At 34.7% G+C, this 21,637-nt stretch overlaps 2 protein-coding genes across 4 annotated transcripts in view; one reads left to right on the forward strand and one right to left on the reverse strand.

Moving 5' to 3' along the window:
- Positions 1-73: 73 nt before the first annotated feature.
- LOC123537600 (uncharacterized) lies at positions 74-6,418 on the reverse strand. Its single transcript, XM_045321424.2, has 5 exons — positions 6,205-6,418; positions 3,027-3,290; positions 2,554-2,671; positions 1,197-1,425; positions 74-370 (listed from the first exon to the last, which is right to left on the reverse strand). The coding sequence occupies exons 1-5, from the start codon at positions 6,293-6,295 to the stop codon at positions 176-178; spliced, it is 897 nt and encodes a 298-aa protein (XP_045177359.2). The 5' UTR covers positions 6,296-6,418; the 3' UTR covers positions 74-175.
- A 14,375-nt stretch (positions 6,419-20,793) lies between these two features.
- LOC123537598 (phosphonopyruvate decarboxylase-like) overlaps positions 20,794-21,637 on the forward strand; it is a 76,649-nt gene continuing 75,805 nt past the window's right edge. For 2 of the 3 annotated variants that reach the window (XM_045321419.2, XM_045321422.2), the window contains exon 1: positions 20,796-20,885. The gene's annotated coding sequence lies outside the window, so the exon portion shown is untranslated. Of the gene's footprint in view, positions 20,886-21,637 lie in introns of all 3 variants that reach the window. The other variant, XM_045321420.2, reaches the window with a different exon arrangement.

Here is a 21,637-nt window from a genome sequence, read left to right on the forward strand (position 1 = left end):
TTGAGCAGCTGGTGTCGCATACAATGGCTCTATAATTATTCTTTTATAAGGATATAGAATTGCACATTATATGTAAAGTAATAATTACATTTTAATTAAACATTTCCATGTACAGTAAAACATAACAACAAAATAAGCTTTGAAATAAATAAATAACAAACAAAGTCTCAAAGAATCAAGTTCTGATATAGTGGTACAGGTGCTCGTTGTTACCCTCGCTAAGGGTATAATACCCGAGCCCTGAGGCATCCCAACATACAGACTCCCCTTGTGGTTCATCTATGTATGTAACTTTTGTTCCTGGTGTCTGCAGAGTGGCTAAATAGTCATTGCTTCCTCCCATGTTCCAATAAAATACAGCGTGGTGGGCCTTGAATGAAAAAAAGAAATATCTTTTTCGTCATAGGTATACAGTTACCACTATGGTTGTTTAAATAAGTTAAACTTTTCAGTAAACATCCTTTTTGAAGATCTTCTCCTAAAAATCATGATACAATGTACATGTATAAGGAAAGATGAACTGAATATCTATAACTGTTTTATGAAACAAATGGTTAAAAATCGCAAATGATACAAATAGTTTATATCTGGTTCTGTTAGAGTGACTTTGGCTAAATAATGAAACTCCTACCGGTTGTCTAAAAGCTAAGATCGACTTAATATTGTACAACTATTGGCACTGCGAATATTTTGTACATTGTTAATTTGTGCAACATTGTGTAAATGATATCTTTGGTTCTAACAGATATTCATCAGGCCATTTTCGGGACATTTACATGAAACGCAAACGATGTATTAAAGGGGTTTTCATTTCCTTTCACTCGTCTAACAAAATTATCACCCAATGAACTTACTGCAAATGTAGCTTTTGTTCAGACAGGCCTGTATAACGATAGAATGTTTTTTGAAAACAACGAAAAAGACAAACGAAGAAGATGTTTCTTTACCTTGGTTTTATGCAAGCCGGTATTAAAGGTGAGGACCAGCAATTATGCAATAGCATAATTGTATGCACAGTACTTCAGTATCAAGGGAATGATTGTTATAATCATGTGTTAGTTAGCTGTTTAGTGCAATAATGTGGGTGGACAGGCTCTTTCTGACCAACCATATTTACAGTTTATATAACATTCACTATTCTGCCTGAATTCTGCCTCGTGTATGAAGTTGAAGGGTTGTATCACGTGACTTATTACCTTTATAAGTACTTCATTCCCGTCAAACGAAATATCACCTCCCACTGGGTCAAATGTTGGTGATTCAATGTTTAATATTGCCGTTGAACTGACATCCACTCTAGAACCTGTACCCCAAGCATGGTTTGGTAATGCTGCAATAGTTCCGTGGGCATTATGTACTTTAGATATAATGTAAAGGTTTGCATTTGGGTCTATCATCAAAGTTTCACAATCTTTTTGATTCCATCTGTAAAATGAGATAGATTTAATAGCGTTTTCAGCAGAAAATAGTACATAAAAGTTTTACATAGAAACGGTTATTGCCAAATACAATTAGTCCGATAATAATGAACGTGTTGACATTTTTCGATATGTGAAATATACATAATCACCTACCAATTGAATTCATGTTAAAAATGAGGTTGGCTAATACCAAACTTGTTTAAATTCCCGTGATCTCTTGTCCAAGTTTATTGGCCGTTCCAAGGTGCTGTCTCTACTTCAAATTTGCCTTTTCCGTATCGTTACATATGTAGCGTTGTTACATGCATTTTGTAGTTAAGCTCCCCGATCACCTTACTTGAATAAGGATTTAGTGGCTATATCATAACTCATCTCTTTAAATATTATCCTTCTGACGGGTATATGCAATACTTAGCCTTTTATGACATCCATATGCAGTCTGTTCATTTGTGACAAGATTAACAATGTCCGACTGTGAATGCATTTGATGGGCTCAGCGGTAATAATAAACTGACAGTAAGACTGTTGTGTTCCAGTCGTACATAATATTTTTAGGAAAACACGTGTGATATCAGTCAGTGATTAATAACAAAAATAGCTTTTTGTGGTTAATTGCTTTAAGATGAACTGTGTTAAGAGGGCAGTCACAAAATGCATCGTAATTAACTTTATAATATTATTAAATTAGGACAGATGCGTTATTTTTCGTCTTTCCTTAGCTTAAGAATACAATATAATCAAACTCTTAATGTTCGCATGTCCAACTGGAAAAAAGAATTATGCATTACAAGTGAAATATAGAAAAGGACAAAGAATTAACTGCAACCATTGACATAGGAGACGCGGAACTTGCAACGCTGTTTAGATTGTTCTGAAAAAGGTTGACCAGCCATAATACTAACAAAACGTTCTTCCAATTGTTATTAACTACTATATTATCAAAATAAAGTACCTTCAGATCAATCTACTCTTAAGATGGGTCAATTTCACCCTTTTAAGACTTTTCTGTCCGTGAATTAATGTTGGGGGATCAAAACGTATGTTGTCCCCGTATAATATTCTCAATGTTTGTCCTTCTGCCCTCTATGGTGCTAAAACAATTTTATATAAGGTGTGACTTCTTAACACTTACGAGAACTCTAGTTTATCAATGGAACTGACAAGAATGTGCATGTGATTTTGAAAAGCGTCCGGTTCTGCAATTCTGTAAATATTATTCAATGCTCCTTTTCCACCGTCACCAAAGTCGCCTGTAAATGAATTATCAAAACGTATTGCTTTTCAAATCGTATAGTGCTGGTAGACAAAAAAAAGTTCGTCGGATCTGTATAAAGACGACCGAAAACTGTATATGCATATGAATAAGAAATTTGCTAGGCTGCTCCATTATCTGAATTTACCAACTTTTTGTTTCTTTTTTATTTTTGAATTCGTCTTAGATAAATATCTTGGTCATCTTTGAAATTAATTTATTTCCTAGATCTCTATATCATATTCATTTTATGTTCATAAATCGATGTGGTTCGTTAGATTCTAATTTGTTATGGAAATTGCTATCGCTGATTTTTACTAAAGTTTCAATCACTCAAGATAAGACTTTCTCACCTATATAAATACAGAAGTCACTTGGACCAGCATGGCATCGCCCAATAGCTATATCCTCCCAGTCATTCGAGGTCACACCAGATAGCTCGATCGTCGCCTCACGATGTCCCGATGATGCACTGATGACGTAGATTTCCGCGTGACCACCATGGTCGTTATGAGTGTATAAAAAGCCCGGGTGTTTGCGGCTTGCTGCCAGTCCCGATGCTTCAGTAATCTTATCTGATTTCACGGTGCCGACTTGTGTTGGATGGAACGAAGGTGCTGTCAAGGATGTTAAATTCTATACTTACAACTGAATACAATAAATAAATACATCATAAAGGGATATTATGCCCAAAATTCAGATGTGATCAAAGAAAATTAACAAATATTGTACATTATCTGTGTATACGCAATCTGGAAAAAAAACAGTTTTGTTTGGATAAAAAGTATTTAGTGTGCTTTGTTAACATAATACACGTTATATAAAGGTAGAACTATTTGTACCGTAAAAAATGGCAACATTTTAACATTTGTGTATTGACTGTTGCTACATGACATTTCATTATAAATGCAGCTTTACATAGTAATTAGATCTACATAATTTTATAATGCGGATTTTCTAAGTTTGAAACATTTAAAGGTAATATGTTATGACAAAATAGTGTACCGAAATATGCACAGTATAACTTTAAAGTTAGATAAATTTGGTGGTGTATAATAATATACAAAGAAGCCCGTTTCCACCTGCATGCTTCTTTTTTTTTTTTTTTTTTTGTCGTTCGGAAACTCTAAGTATATGTGGGATGCTGGCGGGACATACTTAAATGATGCATAATGTTGACCCAGTTCCTCAAACGTCAATACAATTAATATTCTTTATTATGAATAATACAGACACTGGCTATCAAGTTTTACCGTAAGAATGTATATGTAATGAATGCACTTGGTTTTATTTCCCGGGTACAATTTTATCTCTGATATTGTGATGAATTGATTGCATTTAACCAATTCTACACACTTCGATATACTGTTGTAGAAAGATAAAGTATACATAAGTGAAAACAGGTGTCTGTCTTTTATCACATAAAAGAAATTTACATCATTTTTACTGATCGTCAGTTTTAATAATATGTATTTAAAACCAACAGGAATCAAAGGTATAAGTTACAAATCTAGAAGTGTACGTCGGACTTGCCAAAACGACGTAGAATTTAATCTTGTCATAATCAGCTTCTTACTGCAAGAATTGATATATGTTTATTTCTATACAAAATTGTGTTATTAAGAGGGTCTCCTTATAGTTCTTGACAGAAGCAACGGCGAAGTTTTGAGGAAGTTTTATAGTGTCCACCCAGTTATTCGTATGGCAATTTCAATAGTTCATTCAAGACAAGCGAAATTTCTTCCTAAATTTATCAACAACAGTAAAAGGTCTGATGATGATAATAATGATAAAGCGCGGGCACTGCTAGTTTACGATTACTGGAATATGACACGAACCGTGTACAAACACTTATTGCGTACATGACAGTTCATGGAACTTCGTTTTATTTGTCAGCGTATTGCATTTAAAACAATGCATATTTTATGAGAACCGAATCCGTGCGTATGCCTTTCGTATCATTTTTCTTACTTTGGGATTCGATCCCTTGAGTGTTTGAAAGGGGAAGAGATGCAAGTTTCTGGTCTCTTTGTTTAGATGGACTTGAGTGGCACTTTCATTTGATATATTCGTGATAAAGATGTCATATTTTATTCAATTTTTTTTCTATTACAAACCCAAATGTTATGTTATGTTCCTACTTATAAACCGAAATAACAGTGATTCTGCTCCATTCTTATATATACAATAAATACAGTTATATTAATTTTCCCGACATTAGTCTGATATTATTCCTCCAGTTTGACTTTCATTCAAGGGCATGTTGAACGAAGTACGCAATAAAAGATAGGTTTTAGATTTAAAACTTTCCTCTTGTAAACCGCATATCAGATAACTGTGCTTTTCGTTTGAGGAGACAGCAGAAAACATTCACAATCGAGCGAAGAAGATAATTTTAAAGACTCTATAGTTTTCACTGTTTAATTAATGTTTCGGCCCTAAGGCCTGTATCAAAATGACAAATTACGGCATAGCGTTCTCTCAATACAACAACAAATTAAATAGTATTGAGAGAAATCCTTGATGTAGAGAATTACTCGTGATTTGTCATTTTGATAAAAGGCCTTAAGGCCGAAACGTTAATTTTGTTTTGTTTTGGGTTCAACAGTATTTCAGTCATGTAACGACGGGCAGTTAAGCTAACCAGTGTTCCTGGATTCTATACCAGTACTAACCTGTTCCCCGCAAGTAACTGCCAACTTCCCCACATGAATTATCAGAGGTGGGGGACGAATGATTTCAGACACAATGTCTTTTATCAAATCGTCACGGAGAACATACAGGGATCGAACTCGCGACCCTGCGATCTGTAGACCGATGCTCTCCCTACTGAGCTAAGCGGGTGGGTCCCCGAAATAAAACAGAGTGAAAACTAAAGAGTCTTTGAACATCCGATACTCCTTTTGGTAAAAGCAGTGTTAAGATATTTTAGTTTATAAACACTAGCTGTACTAGGCAAAAGCGGGTGGCTTCCATAGGTTTAAAGTAGGCTGATACAGACTTATAAAATTGGATGACAAAAGAAAAACAAAAATTTGCATTTAAAAGATAATATAGGTCGACAAATAGCAATAGCTAGTGCAGTGTAATAAGTACTGTTATTTCACGGCTTAACCGTAAACCTATTCCAAAGAGAAAATGACTCAGTTTTCGCAACTTGATCTAAAATTTATATACAGGTTTCAAAATTACGAACCTATAGAACCTTCACAATCAATTTCAACAGTGAAAATAACCATCTTGAGAAGTCTTACGTCGACAATTATATATTTCTTGTTTCCTTACAATTTGTTTCCTTACAAAGAGCATTTGCTTATTTCATAAAAAACTTTTTGTGTTTTTTCAAAATTTGAATGTGGTTAAAGCAAATAAAATTAATTAAATTTGTATTAATTGCATAATATGATTTTCTTGGATATTTTTACCAACAGTGAAAGTGTTTTCATTTATATCAAAGATATTGTTAATGCTACGTTAAAGTTTTAAGAAATAACACTAAATAATAAATAAAATAAGGACATAAAAACCTACCTTGACGCTTGACTATGGGTGACAAATGTACAAATTTCGTCAAATCAGTGAAAGCAAAAGTGCACAAAAGAAAATAATATTGAAAGTGCATTGTTCTAGATATGTCTGCTTGTTGATGTATCTAAGATTATATCTCAATAGTCTTTAACACTTATTTACTTCTAAAATTTACCTCGGTGACTGAAAAATTTTAAACGCAAGTTTAAAAAAGTTGTTTTTGATGAAGTCCTTGGCTTTATATCAATAAAAAGTAGGTCAAAAGTTGTTTCAGCTCACCTGTCACGTAGTGACAAGATGGGCTTTTGTGATAGCCTTTCGTCCGTCCGTCCATCCGTCCGTCGCCCACAATTTCTTGTGAACACGATAGAGACCACATTTTGCAATTGATTTTAATCAAACTTGCACATAATTTGTATTGACATAATATTTCGGTTCCTTTCGAAAACTGGCCAGCTTCCATCATGGGTAAGAATAATAATAATATAAAAATAATAATAATAACTTTATTTAAAGAGGATAACATATTTGGCTATAGCCAGTCTAACATATTGTCCTCTAACTTAATAATGTAAAAATTCATCCTATTATATACAGTAAAGTGAAAGACATTAATAAAAATAATGTATTATGAACAAATTAATTGTGTTGCAGCCATATAGAGACATCAGTTATGGTTTGATTTGATTCAAACTTGCAAAAAGATATCTTTAACAACAATAGATCTTGGATTCTCTTGGATTCTATAAAGAATCCGTCAGATCCAATTATTGGTCCCGGAGTTACGGCCCCTAATTGACCCATGAAAGAGCAAAAAAGTGTTGATTTTTATCTTGTGAACACGATAGAAGTAACATTTTACATTTAATTTTAACCATTCTTACACACAACTTAAGTCACAATAAGATCTCGGTTCCTTTCAAAAACCGGATATATTTCATCATGGGTTCTGGAGTAACTGTCCCTGAAAGGGGCAAAATTTTCTATTTTTGTCCCTTTCAGCCATATAAAGGTTTCATTTATGCTTTGATTTGATACAGACTTGCTTGGAATGTTTATCTTGATGATCTCTATGACCAAGTTCGAAACTGGGTCGTGTGGGATCACAAACTAGGTCGCCAGGTCAAATAAAAGGAAAAGCTTGTTAACACACATGAGGCCACATTTATGACCCTATCTTTATGAAACTTGGTCAAAATTTTATCTTGATGATTCCTAGGCCAAGTTCGAAACTGGGTCATGTGGGGTCAAAACCTAGGTCACTCACTCAAATCAAAGGAAAACCTTGTTAACACACTAGAGGCCGTACTTATGACCCTATCTTCTTGAAACTTGGTCAGAATGTTTATCTTGATGCTTCCAGGGCCAGGTTTAACAGGTGAGCGATATAGGTTCAGCTTGATCATCTTCTTTATTATCTTGTTAAAACTCACTGATGTTTCACTCATGTTACAAAAACAAACATAGCTGAGTTACACAGAAACAAAGTGCTATACTACCCTAAAATAGTATCAGTTTACACAAGCGGATTTTGTCCGCTGTTATTACTAAACAAATGGAACTCCATCTAATAAGCGTATCATGCTGAAAATGATGTTGTATCAGCTTCTTGAAAAACAAGAAAATGTTTTTTTATGAACTGGTTCATTCTCCTTATATCCTATATCTATCTCCTATTCAGCTGCAGATATTTTTAGTTGATTTGATATGAGCCATCGCCTTCCTTCGATTTTGCTAAAAATAATATCTCACATTTTCTTCTGTCCTGATATCCCTTACAAATATTTTAGATAATGTAATACTTCAAGGTACAGTGACCTACTTTACTGAATGGGGATGTAAGCTTAAATGTAATTTTATTATAAGGTTACAGGCTATTTTAAGTAATTATTTATCTGGTTTGGTCTTGGAACTTTTGATTTAGACCAGCCTCACCTACTTTATAAATTTATATAATTCTTGTTAGATCACTAGAAACAGCTGACTTCCTGGTTTTGCAGACATGCTGTTGTTGTACTTGCAATGCATTGTGGGTAGTTGCTTAGCAACTACTGCCTAGACTTTGTTTACATTGTTGTATATAGAAATGTCGTTTAACTTTAAAGCAAATATGCTTTCTAGAAACTCACTTAAAAGGAAATTTGATGTTATCATTTAGATTATTTATTTTTCTTTCTTTTCATACTAATTTTATTTATGATCTTTAATGTTTTAATAGAAATATTGGCTTTAGTTTCCTTACAGTCTAAAGTTCACAGCTTCCACACATACTGAGAAATTTTCCTCACTTATCAGGGGAAGGAAGTGTGCAAATACTATGATTAAGTCATTTTCGCTATTAGCGTTTTCTCCCCTGGTGAGCAAAAAGCGATAGCACTTTGATATCTGTTATCTCAAACAGAGACCATGTAACCAGACATCATCTCGTACAGGCTTGTTTGTCTTTACATTCAATGAATATAAATAAATAGCATTTTTTATTCAGAATGTGAATGTTGTGACTGACGTTTTTTTTAAACAAAAAATTTTGCAATTTTCTGTTCTTTGCACGGGACAATGGATACTTTTTCGCACCTATTAATACACAAGTGTTTCATTAGAAATTTATTCGTTATACATTGTATTGATTTCTGATCTGAAATTTTAATCCAACGAAAGTATCTAAACTGTACCAGAGGAAAACATTTCAATACGATATTGTGTTATATTTTATGTTTTGTGATAGTATTTATTATCAGATCAGAAACCAAATTAACTTGAATAATTGATGTATTCTTCAGACTGAATAACAAGGATAGATCTATCAAGTTCACCAAATTTATTCAATAATTTTAATTGCACATCTTTTAATAATATCAAGTATTGCTATTCAAACAAATTAAAGCATATATGTATATGATATATGGATGAATGGCCATACTCTGTTGTAAATGTATGCTGCTATGATAAAACATAGAGTTCTTATGAAACTTGATAATATTAAATCAGGTACATTATATACAATATCAACACATCTGTTTATAATATATCATCTCTAACACCATTCCCCTTATTTTTAGAGCCCTTATCTCTGCTTCGTCTTAACACATCCTTATCAATATGCATCAGTGTAGCTTTGCGTTATAACTCTATCAGCTTATATTGTGTTTTCTAATTTTTGTGACGATTCCTAGCGATTTCAGTCTTCCTTGGTCATTTCACTGGCGGGTTTTTTTCATTTTCTTTTTCAAATTTCTTATGTGCACTCTGAATGTAAAACTCAAATCTTCGTTTTTTGCTTGATATCTACTTCGCTGTATATATAGAATTTTATCATGTCTTTAATATTAATTTGTGTACTTTGATGAGACTTTAATAAACAATAAAACCTATATACGCAATTATATTTGCAGTTAACATAATATTTGCAGTTTAACATATCTGAGAATTATTTTCTTTCCTTGTTACTTGTTATTTTTAATAAAAGGGTAAAACATGGAAAAAAAATAAAACCTAAAATGTTGGCCCAAATTACACATATGGTAATTATTAGGTGTCGATTCCTCCTTCATTATGAAAACACAAGTGCATCTGGTCACTGTTAATTAATAATATAAGAGATAAACATCTTTTTGGCGTAAAACGGCACACACTAGAAAACTGTTATCAAATTAATTCTTTAAACGGCATTTAAGTTTAGTACTACATAATAATATAATTAAAGCCATTTAGATTTAATGTAAGAAAATTTCAGGCAATTTCGAAATAATGATTTTGCTGCTGATTTCACAGAGCATCAAAATCATAGCCAATATCTTGTAAATTTTCTTAATTTCATTTTTATTCTAATTCACTGATACAATCCGCTACTTTGACGTAAATCACGCGTTTAAATTCAAAGCTTAATATATAAAACATCGGCACGTGTCACGATGTTATACCTTTTATTCGTACATGCCGTGATTAGGTTGGCAACATACGTGTCACTTTAAAATTTAATCAACACAATTTAAATTCTGCGTACACTGATTTAGGGCACATGACCATAAACTTTATAGTGCTAATATCTTGTCAATACAATACGCTGTCCCTTGCCACGAGGATATACATGTATACAAGAAACAGGATGCTACTTGACCAAAATGACACTTTTAAAAATTTAAAATTCAAATTCAACTAATTTACTGAAACACCCAATCATTATGTCAAAATAAGTCATAATAAATATTGTGTATTATTATTTTGGTTATTACTATGATGTAACAACAGAACTGCTTACACTTTTATTTTCGATTTTTTTTAAAAAACATCTCGGTATTTTCAAAGGAAAATGCCATGAAAAACTTTAAAAACTTTTCAAAGAACATTTGTCAGAGGGAACGCACCCAAAAATCATGTTAAACTATGTTATATAATTATACATGTATTCCTATTCCGAAACGGCTCAATCTTATCGTAAAACGTTTTTTGTCAATATACAGAAAGCGTTGAAACCCTGCTTTTTAAAGGAATTTTGAAGCAAGAAAGAAATAACTTATTTTATAATAAAATATATATCTAGAATGTGCACGACGAGAACTTTCCAAATATATCCGGGATGGTATTTTAACTTTAACTTTTTCTTCGGAAATACTTAGTAAAAACAGGGTTATCGTGTAATTCTGCCAAATATGTATAGAGAATATATTGAATTCGAGAGACGTTTTTCAAACGAATTTTGAAGCAACCAAATATTGACTTATTTTGAAGGAAAATATACCATCGTAAAGGTATTAAATTGTTTTTTAAGGAAATATCCGGGATGGTATAATAGAATAAATATAAATGTGTAATTTATGACATTTTCTATGGTAAATGTATCATTTTCCTATATAAATCAATGTAAGTATAGGAATAGGATTTATCAGTTGCGCTGTCTGACGGCTTATCAGAATATGTGCCGTAGATGTACTGATAAGATCGCCTAAGAGGAGAATTGTTCAACATGACTCACAGTTTTTAGTGTGAAGCTGGGTTCACATTTATTTGTGTGGAGTTCACATATCCTCACATTTTTGTGTGTGCACTTCCACAACTATTTTTGTGAAATCTGGGAGGTATAAATACCCCACTTTGCCTGTTTTCAGGGTTCACAATCTTAAATCTCTGGCCTTGAGCGGCTGTTATAGTCAGATAATTTTAAAGAAATATTTAAAGAAGTCTAGCAAATTTTATACAAAGATAGTCATACTTGGTGTGTTTTTTACCTGCAGTATTTTAATATTTTAACTTTTGATAAGCATTTTTAAACTCTTAGCTGAATAAAACTGCTATTTTTCATTGGATCAACTTTAAATTTTAACTGTTGCTCTGAGTTATGTATTAGACCTTTCTAACTGAAACGGACTTCGTAAACGGAATGCGTACTTCGGAAATAATTGGGGGTTTTCTCAACACATTCATGTGCCCATAGATGACCTTTATAGTTAACGCTCATGATATGATTCCGCAATGCATTGTAGTTATTCTTTTTTCGTGTAAATAAACGTAAGTCAGCAAACTATTGTTCTTTTCTTCTTGATAATAACCTGTTTGAAGAGACGCCAAAAAATGCAACAACTTATGCATAAAAATCCAAGTCCTTGTGGTGATTGTTACTTTGTTATTCGTAGTCCAAATACAGTTGAGAAAGTCCCCGATTTTCAATACAATTACGAAGTAAATTTCTGTTTACATTTATGTTTAAGTTTAAGTTAGAAAGGTCTATTAGAAGCTTACTGACAGTTAGAGGCTGGGCTTGATTATTATTTTAATGAATAATAGACCTTATAAGTAAAAATACCATATTATCACACTATTCTTGAGAACTGTGAATTATTTACAGAATTACTCCGTGACTTTTTTTTAATGATGTTTGATGCTGAACATGAACTGTTTCTGTTGAAATTCTTACTTCAATAAACTATAGTTTAACTGTCAAAGGAGTTGATAATTTCTGTAGTTAAGTGCAAGAAAACCGGCCAGCCTAATAGTACCTCCAGTTGTTTAACATACTTGTAGAAGAATTGTCAATGTAAGTTTCCCAAAGGGCTTACACTTCAGCCATGGTGCAACACTTATAATCAGGCTACAACTATCTGCCAATTGCATCATACCGAGTCAGCATAATCATAGAAATAGATTCCATCAATTGAAGTTTACACAGAAACTACATCTGCCATAGCGTAACACTATTATCAAGGCTTTATATTGCTGTAGAACAACATGACTTTTATGCATTTCATTTGTAGCGAGAGATTATTTTCAAAAACGTCCAAACATACTGAAGAATTGGGCAAAAATCGATTCTATTATCTTTCCTTGTTTATTGAGATCAACGCTATACCTTGTTGTCTCCCTTCGACCGTCTAGCTAAATATCGATCACTATCGGATATTTTTTAGCGAGTGTTGCAGATCGTTATGGTTCGGCTATCTCCGCTTATCGTATCACGGGAGGTGCGGCAGTCTAAGAAAGTATTTATAGCTATAAATTGTATGATTCCTATAATATAATATGAGCCGTGTCATGGGAAAACCAACATAGTGGGTTTGCGACCAGCATGGATCCGCGCAGTCTGGTCAGGATCCATGTTGTTCGCTAACGGTTTCCCTAATTGCAGTAGGCTTTAAAAGCGAACAGCATGGATCCTGACCAGACTGCGCGGATGCGCAGGCTGGTCTGGATACATGCTGGTCGCAAACCCACTATGTTGGTTTTCCCGTGGCACGGCTCATATATATAATATATATGTATTTATATAATCGTTTGAAACGTTGCGTCCTGACACACGTATGGGCTACTCCTCTAGAGGGCCTCCTGTGCAAATATTAGTACTTTAAATTGTAGGAGCGGATGCCCGAACACACGACTCCTGATGTCGTAGTCAGAAAGTGTCACCACTGAACCAGTCCGTCAACTGTTGACAATATAGGGGTACCAATATTTAAGTCCAAATCGACGTTGTCATGTTTAAAAGTTTAAAACAAAAAAACAGGCTTGGTAATCTAAAACGTACTATAGAAATCATTGCGATAGCCAAGTATTGAGTCCCCATTCTTTAAATACTTCAGAGAAATGAAATAAAAGAAATTATTATTTCTTAGAGTAACTGGGAGATATTTTGTCCTACTTCTTTTTTTACAAGTATCCGTAAGCGGTTGGAATTAGACGTCGAATGTTAAGTGACGATGTTCAATTCCCGACAGGGGTCAAGCCATTTAGGTGGCACTGGGGTCATTAAAGGAACAAGCATAATATAGTGACAATTAGTAGGTCACCTGTGATTCCAGTTTATACCTGTCTGTGGATACTACCTATACGCAAGCCTTATTTTGAACCCACAATTACATCCGAGGATTACCCTTTGAATTCGGACAAAAATACCTAGAATCTATCGCCTGTGCGTAGAGAAAGTGTTCTATTCGTGGTCAAGGTCAACAACATGTTCTCAAGGGTAACGTCGTGAGTAACGTGCAAATTTTACAATGACTTACCCTTTGGGGTTTAGACATTGATCTTTAAAGGTATACTAGAGACAAATTTCATATTTGAAAACATGAACAATTACTATATATACTTTATATAAACACAAAATTAATAGTTTATGTGTATTAACAGTACTATGTGGTAAGATAAAAACAGGACATGCTGTATACATATATAGCTGAATACAGTATAAATGTATACTATCACTAAAAATTGGAAGTTTTTTAAACAATCACCTGTTAATGCATAACATTTAATTATGAATGTAGCTCTTCATGAATACACAATCAATTTATATAATAAGTAAAGTTAAAAAAAAATTGGTTAGGATTTTCTACATTTGAAATAAACATCTCATTATAAAATATTTCAACTATTGCGCATGAATACTTCCTTCTGCAACAGTCAATAGCAAAAACGTGTTTTGGTTAACCTTTAGCCTACTGACGGCAACTGATTCTGTCTTTGCGGCCAGCTGATCATGGTCTGCACTGTTCGCTATTAACAATGAACACACTTTGAATATAGTAGTCGCAACTTGACCGCGATGGTTGACCTTAGGCTGATTATTCATATCGATTATTTCATTGTAGAAATAAGGGGTGCTTAGGGTACCCGTGTATCTAAATTTACGAATGCAAAGGGAGGAATCGTTTTACGTACACTCCTTTTCAATAATAGGTTGTGCCTCATTATGTATTATAATACAAAGGTCAACCATCAGGGTCAAGTTGCGTCCACTATAATAAGTGGTACAGTCAAAACTGAAAGATTGATCTGTCCATTTTAGAAATTTAGCAGGCTAAAGGTTAATCGAAACAAGATTCAGTGGTTATATAGATCCCGCGGAATTATTCCTTTCGGTGTAGAATTCGGAGTGTTAAAATGAATCAAAATTCACTTCTGCCGAAATATGACTTACATATAAACTAGTAGAACAAATATGGTAACACTGTTTCTTAGTGCTATAAATTGGTCGACATGACACGTGTCTTATCAAAATAAACATGTTCCATATTTAGGTTATATATACCCACCAACTAAAGAATGTAGCTATTTTTGGCCAGATGAGGATGGCGATCAAACTATTTCTTCCGCTCAAATATATAATTCTAATCTATGTCCCTGACCGAGATGTTTGTCTTAGTAACTTACATCTTTCAGTTCATTTAAATAAATATACAGTCTATATCTGTGTTGCTGTTGTGGTGGTAATTCATAACTTCTTATATGTCGTCTTTATTTTGAATTTTTCTACAGATAAAATATAGACAGTAATAACTAACCAAAAGACAATTAGAAACATAATCAAGGAGAACTTTTCGGGCTCCTCATTCATTTATTCATTCTTTCCTGTCTTCTATTTCTTTATGGAACAATTTGGAATTTACCCTCTGTAACTTAAACAATGACCTTTTCCTAAATCGTCTACGTGAAATCCAACATGTCACTGTGGAGCAATATGCGAAAATACTTTTAACGACCGACACAGTTTTCAAATCTACGTGATCTTTGAAAAGAAAAATATTGATCTTAAAAAAACTTATATATATATATATATTAGAGCCAGGATTATTAATAGACGATATAGTTCTTATTCTGTTATTATTTGCAGATGATATGGTATTATTAGGAAATTCTCCCAAAGAGTTGCAGAAAAATTTAGATTCATTGTGTTGTTATTGTAACACGTGGGGCTTAGAAGTAAATATTGAAAAAACAAAGGTCATGGTATTTAGAAAAAGAGGTCCGGTATTACGTAGTGAATCTTTTACATACAATGGAGAATCATTAGAAGTTGTTATTGATTTTAATTACTTAGGAACAGTTTTCAATTACACTGGTAGCTTTTGCTATAAACCAAGAACAACATTTATCAAAATTAAAGTAGATCTCTATCAAACTGAAAGAAATTTTGAAAATTCCATGATATATGTAATTATGGAAGACCGTTTATTTCATGCAATAATATTCAGAATATTAGGTTTAAATTCATCAAAATTAAACTATTACAATGATAGTCATCGTAAAACATGTCATGATACAATACTTGGTCCAGCAAGCAATAATTCGAACATTAATTATCGTATGAGTAAGCCTGTGAGGTGGGAGAGGATAAATCTTAATAGAGAAAAATTCCATAAAATGCTGAACGTTATTGGATGATGATCCGATACGTTTATATTCAAGTTGGATACCACACGCTTCAGAATAATCGACCCCATTGGTTTTACCACAGTTCATGAAAGATAGTTCATTGTCTTGAATAAAATCCATAAGATAACGTGATCGCCTTTCATGAGGTGCGACAGGAGATATTATGTTCATTAACATCACCGCCAATAACAATTGAGTGAGTGTTTCTATACTTCAAAACTATTTCATGAATTTGATCTAAACATTCACAAAAATTATTAGCACTACTACGTAATCCTTTTGGTGGAAAATATACAGATAAAAGTAGGAGCGATCAGTTAACGAATTCAGTTCAATGCATTGTATGCGGTTACCTCCATCTTTTATTAGGTTGACTAAGTGGTCCATGCTCTGCTTCCAAATAATCGCCACACCTCCAAATGCTCTTGGAACTTGTGTTGGAAGGATAGGATTTTCCATATCGACAATTCTACCCAATTTCAAGTATATAATAAGTTCAAGTTGACAACTGAATAACCAATGTTCCTATGATATCATTATATTTTACTCATAAGTAAGCCAGCTAAAAGAGCAATAAGCAAATATTATATGAGCCGCGCCATGAGAAAACCAACATAGTGGGTATGCGACCAGCAAGGATCCAGACCAGCCTGCGCATCCGCGCAGTCTGGTCAGGATCCATGTTGTTCGCTAACGGTTTCTCTAATTGTAATAGGCTTTGAAAGCGAACAGCATGGATCCTGACCAGACTGCGCGGATGCGCAGGCTGGTCTCGATCCATGCTGGTCGCATACCCACTATGTTGGTTTTCTCATGGCACGGCTCATATCATATATCGTCACTCAAGCTCCGAAAATGGATAAGTTCTTTTCATTTCAATGCACTTATATCCGCTTTTTAGCGCTGAGGTGACGGTATCATGATAAGTTCATAAAGAAACCTTTTCATGAAAGGCGTTTGAATATGCTTTGTATACAAACGCAGTCACTCAAGAGCGCGAATTCCATCCTCTACCAGTGCAGGTACTATTTGATGACACCTACAAGAACTAAAACTAAAATGTGGTCGAGTAAACGAATGTCGAACGCCTTTATGATACCCACACTGAATAATGTTTTATTTTAGTATTTATATTTGATTTATTGGTAAGACTTTGATTAAGCTGTATGGCGAAAGAGAGCAAAAACACGACAAGGATCATTTTGTGACAGTCACTACGTTACTATGATGGAGCAATATAAAGAACGACAGCGACTGTGCTCTAACTAGAGTTTATGTGAATGCAGTTCCCTGCTGTCTTCAAGTGAGGCCCCAGGTAAAGCATGCATTAGGTTATATAAGGGAAGGGCACATAGACATATTTTCTGGTTATGGTATGGGCTACAAGTTTCATGTTTAAAGTCTCATTTCCTTGCAAAATGTGCATATTCATATGAGCTCTAATAAGGCACATTGTCAGGGATAACCTTTTCATTTATTCCCCATCTAGCCATTATAGCTTTCATTCTGTTAATGACTGTATAGTTCTTCATGTCTGGGATCTCTTTGACCTCAAAACACCTGCGGTTATAATCAGCTACAATCAAATAGCTTTTATTCTCCAAGGTGAATAACTCTGTATGATCTGGCATGGGTAATCAGGCACTTCTATAGGATCAATGGCTCTCTAGGATTTGAGTTCCAGTGCTGCATACAAAATTAATGCTACAATTAAGTACCATGTTTGTTATGTGCAGAAATACCTGGCACAAAAACCTCTCATCAACTGCCCTCCTACGACACTTTCTACCCCGGGCCCATATGACCTGAGTGAACTAACTCTAACATCTTTGATCTCATTACATTGAGCATGATTATATTGCACTTCATGACTAACCCATCAACTACAGCTTACTCGTTTCTATGGTTCCAATAAGCCTGAAATTGTGGCGGACACTGACCAACCCCAAAGTATAACAGTTTTTAATACAATCCATCGGCTATCTTAATCAGTTAAGGACTTTATTTATTTTATTTTTCTATCACTGACTAGTAGAGTTGAAATTACCATGTTCAATTGCATGTCAATACCCTTATGTACCCTCAAGAACTTTTCTACTCAAGGTATCGGCAACAGGAACTTCCTTACTAAGAAAATGTTTTTAAAAGCGTATTCGCCATATCTCTGTAACAGAAGGAGAATGCGCTGCAAGCGAGCTGGAGCAGCAAACAACAGAAATCAACGGCAAAAGATCAACTTGCAGATCAACCTTCCGATCATATGTCTAATGGTGGAAGCGCCTACATCCAGAATCAAAATGCAAATGTTTCCTTCTCTATCTGTGCGTAATTTATTTCGGAAGGAGTGAGAGACTACTCAAGACGCATACACAAGAGGTTGTCCTTCCTGAAGAAGGGAGATCCCTAAACCTTTTCTGCTGGCATCAACTTAATTGCACCGTCGGTACTTTACTATGATCGTAATAACACAAGACCTGATCGGTTTCTGTCATTATGTCCTTAATCAATCGAAAGGCATCGATTTGGGTTTTTTCCAAACAGAATTTAACATCCTTATGCAGTAGCTGTCATATAGGCACTGTGACCTCAGATAAATTTCGTGCAAACCGTGACAAGTGATTGACCATACCTAGAATAGTTTCAATTTCTGCCTTGTTCCTCAGTTTGGGCTTGCATTTCTCTGATAGCTGAAAGCTTGGCTTGGTCAGGTGTGAGCCCCTCTGAAGTTAGTAAATGAACAAAAAGTCAATCTACGACCAGTTTATCTTCATTGAACGTAATACCCTTTACTAGAGATCTCTGCAAAACTGACCTAACATTGATGTCATGTTCTTCTCTAGTTTTCCCATATATACACAACAATATCAACCACTATGGCAACTACTCCACTTAATTCTTCATAGCATTCATCGACCTTATGGATGAAGTCATTCGCAGAAGAGCACAAACTAAATAAAAGTCTGAGGAAATGATATCTACCAATTATAGTATTGAACGTCTACTACAGTCAGAAGGGATGGTTGCTCAGTGACTTTTAATGCCCAATAACCCGGTCTTGCATCAAGCTTTGTAAAATATTTGGCACTTGCTAGCTGCGGCTGAATGTCGTCAAGAGTTGTCGTAGGGTAAGGAGGACGGAGGATGAATTTGTTAAAATCCCTCGAGTCAAGACATATTCTTATCTGTCGCTTACCCAGTCTGTATATATAGGGTTGTTAACCTTAGCATCAACACCTAAGGTTTCCATTCACTCCAGCTCCTGTTTGACACTATCTTGTAATGCTACAGGAACTTTAAGGGGTGGATGGACTACCGGTGTTGCGGAGTGGTCAATGTGAATAGTGCATTCTCCTGGAAGGAGTCCTCTACACTGGAAACTTTTTAAATGCTCTTCCAGTACTAACTTTTCCGTGAGAGGTACCTGATAGGTATCAGATTCTACTGAATATGTAAGCTCAGTTAGACCAAAATCAGTGCTGGATTGGATCACAAACAATGGAGGTGACCTATATATAGTATTTATTATATGGAAAAGAACATTTCCTTTATGTCATAACCTGTTTGATTTTATGCACTAGAGTGTTGCCCTAACCTGGGTGAATGCACTGGTCCTGGAGTATTAAGCATTCCCTAAAGACTGGCATATTTCCACTGCTTTGTCAAGCGTCAATTTGTCACCCTCATTGATAAGCTTTCCCTCATTTTTAATAATTAAACTCCAAAAACTACACTTTCTCGGATAATTTCATGATTATCATAAAAATTGTAGTCAGTTGCAAGCAGTATCAAATTTGTAAGGAATGTCTCGAATGTATTTTCTCCTTGCACTTCCCTGTAGACATGCAGTTCCAGTCCATGTGTGGAGTTCGAATACCAATGGTCCATCTTGCTAAAAATTAATTTAAACCATTTCATATTAATTCATACAGAAAAATCCATGTAATAAGCACACAAAGTTAAAATTTTCTTATCCTTTGGCTGTAAGTTCAATAATTCCTTAATTCTCACACCATGTTCTGTTACTATGATGGAGTAATGTAAAGAACGGCAACGACTGTGCTCTAAATTTCTAATGTGAATGTATATATAGTGCCCTGCTATATTCAGTGAGGCCCCAGATAAAGCATGCATTCGGTTATATCTATTTATACTGCAGCACTCCTCTTTGCGAGTATTTTGTGCAGCTGCGCGCCTGTATAAGAAATTTAAAAGTAGAATGGATAGGAGGATAAAAGTAATACACGATGTGCATTGCAAGCATGAATACAGTTGATAGTGTTAAAAACAAGAAGGATTTACAGATAAAAGCAGTTTAAAAACAGGTCTATCATGTTAAGCATTGTGTGCAAGTTTGGTCACACCCTGCTTAAACAGGTTCAGGTGGGGGGCTTGCACAAGTTGTACTGGAAGGGAATTCCAAAGCACTATGGTGGCTGGAAAGAAAGAGTATACTTATAGTAATTACAGGAAGTGATGATCTGAGTATAGGAGTGGGGATGCATATGTCTTGTTAGACGGGATGGGGGCTGACATAGGGATGAAGTGGTACAGCAATCAAGCCATTTACTATTTTGTAGAACATAAGGAGGCGTGAATCAGATCTCCTATTTTCAAGGGTATGCCATCTCAGCTGACTTAGCATATGTTTGTGACACTGCTTAAGGGAAGTAGTCATGATTAACCAATCGCACTGCCCTGTTTTGTTGGGTATAAGGGTTCCAAACGCAGCTAGCATATTCCAGCTGTGGCCTGACTGCTAGGGCTTTATAAGCTACTTCTCGAACTTTTGGGTTTTTGCATGGGATATTTCGCTTAATGAAGTTAAGTGTTCGGGTAGCTTTGGACGTGACTAAATTGATGTGTTTATTGTAAGGGAAGGGCACACACCTATTCCAGGGTTGCTGGATCAGGTTACTACAGACAATGACCGTGGTTCGAAATGTACTGGGTGCGAACGATATTGAAGAGTCGAGCAACCGAAACTGTTTGTTTTTGTTTATTTTAAGCATAATCTGTATTTGTTACGTGTTATATATATCTTGGTAAGGGCCTTCAGATTCATTGACAAGTGTCTGTATCAAGTAGTTTATTTCTTTGGTACATCGTGTATGAAATACAAAAATCTCATTTATCATGTATTTTCGTGATGATAATTTTCGTAGATTTCCAAGTGGTCGGATGTCAGAGGGTATTGTACTATGTAGTAGTTGTAGGTATATATTGAAACCTGTATATTGGCCGCTTCTAACAGCCTTACTGTTGGGTTGGGTTAACCCTTTAGCGACGCAGCTAGAGTGTCTGCATACAGAATAGGCAGTGGCTACGATTACGGTACCGTAATCCTAGCCTCTGGTTCTAGGATTACGGAAGTTCCGTATTCCTAGACAACCCTATGAGGATAGGCTAGGATTACGGAAGTATTTAAGAGGCATCAAATATATGTTAGGACATGCATAAATGACGTAAAATTACTTATTTCACTATTATTTCGTGCCATCGATCCGCTGTTTTGGGTTAGTATAAACTTAATGGTGGCACGCGGAAATATTATAGAATTATCTATGTTTCATATAAACCTGCAATTTTTGTCATCAAATCAACACAAATGGTCTTAAATAACATACAATATGGTTATAAATAAAAAAAAATCAAAGTATAGAATATTTTTTTAAACCTAACTTTTACCCTCATATTTCTATAATATTTCCGCGGGCCGCCATTAATATGGGTCCTGCAATATACCACTAAGGACCACTAAGGAGGTACAAAGGACCACTAAGGACCTCTAAGTGAG

This window comes from Mercenaria mercenaria, chromosome 17 (genome assembly GCF_021730395.1).
Source record: "Mercenaria mercenaria strain notata chromosome 17, MADL_Memer_1, whole genome shotgun sequence".
Classification (NCBI taxonomy): Eukaryota; Metazoa; Mollusca; class Bivalvia; order Venerida; family Veneridae; genus Mercenaria; species Mercenaria mercenaria.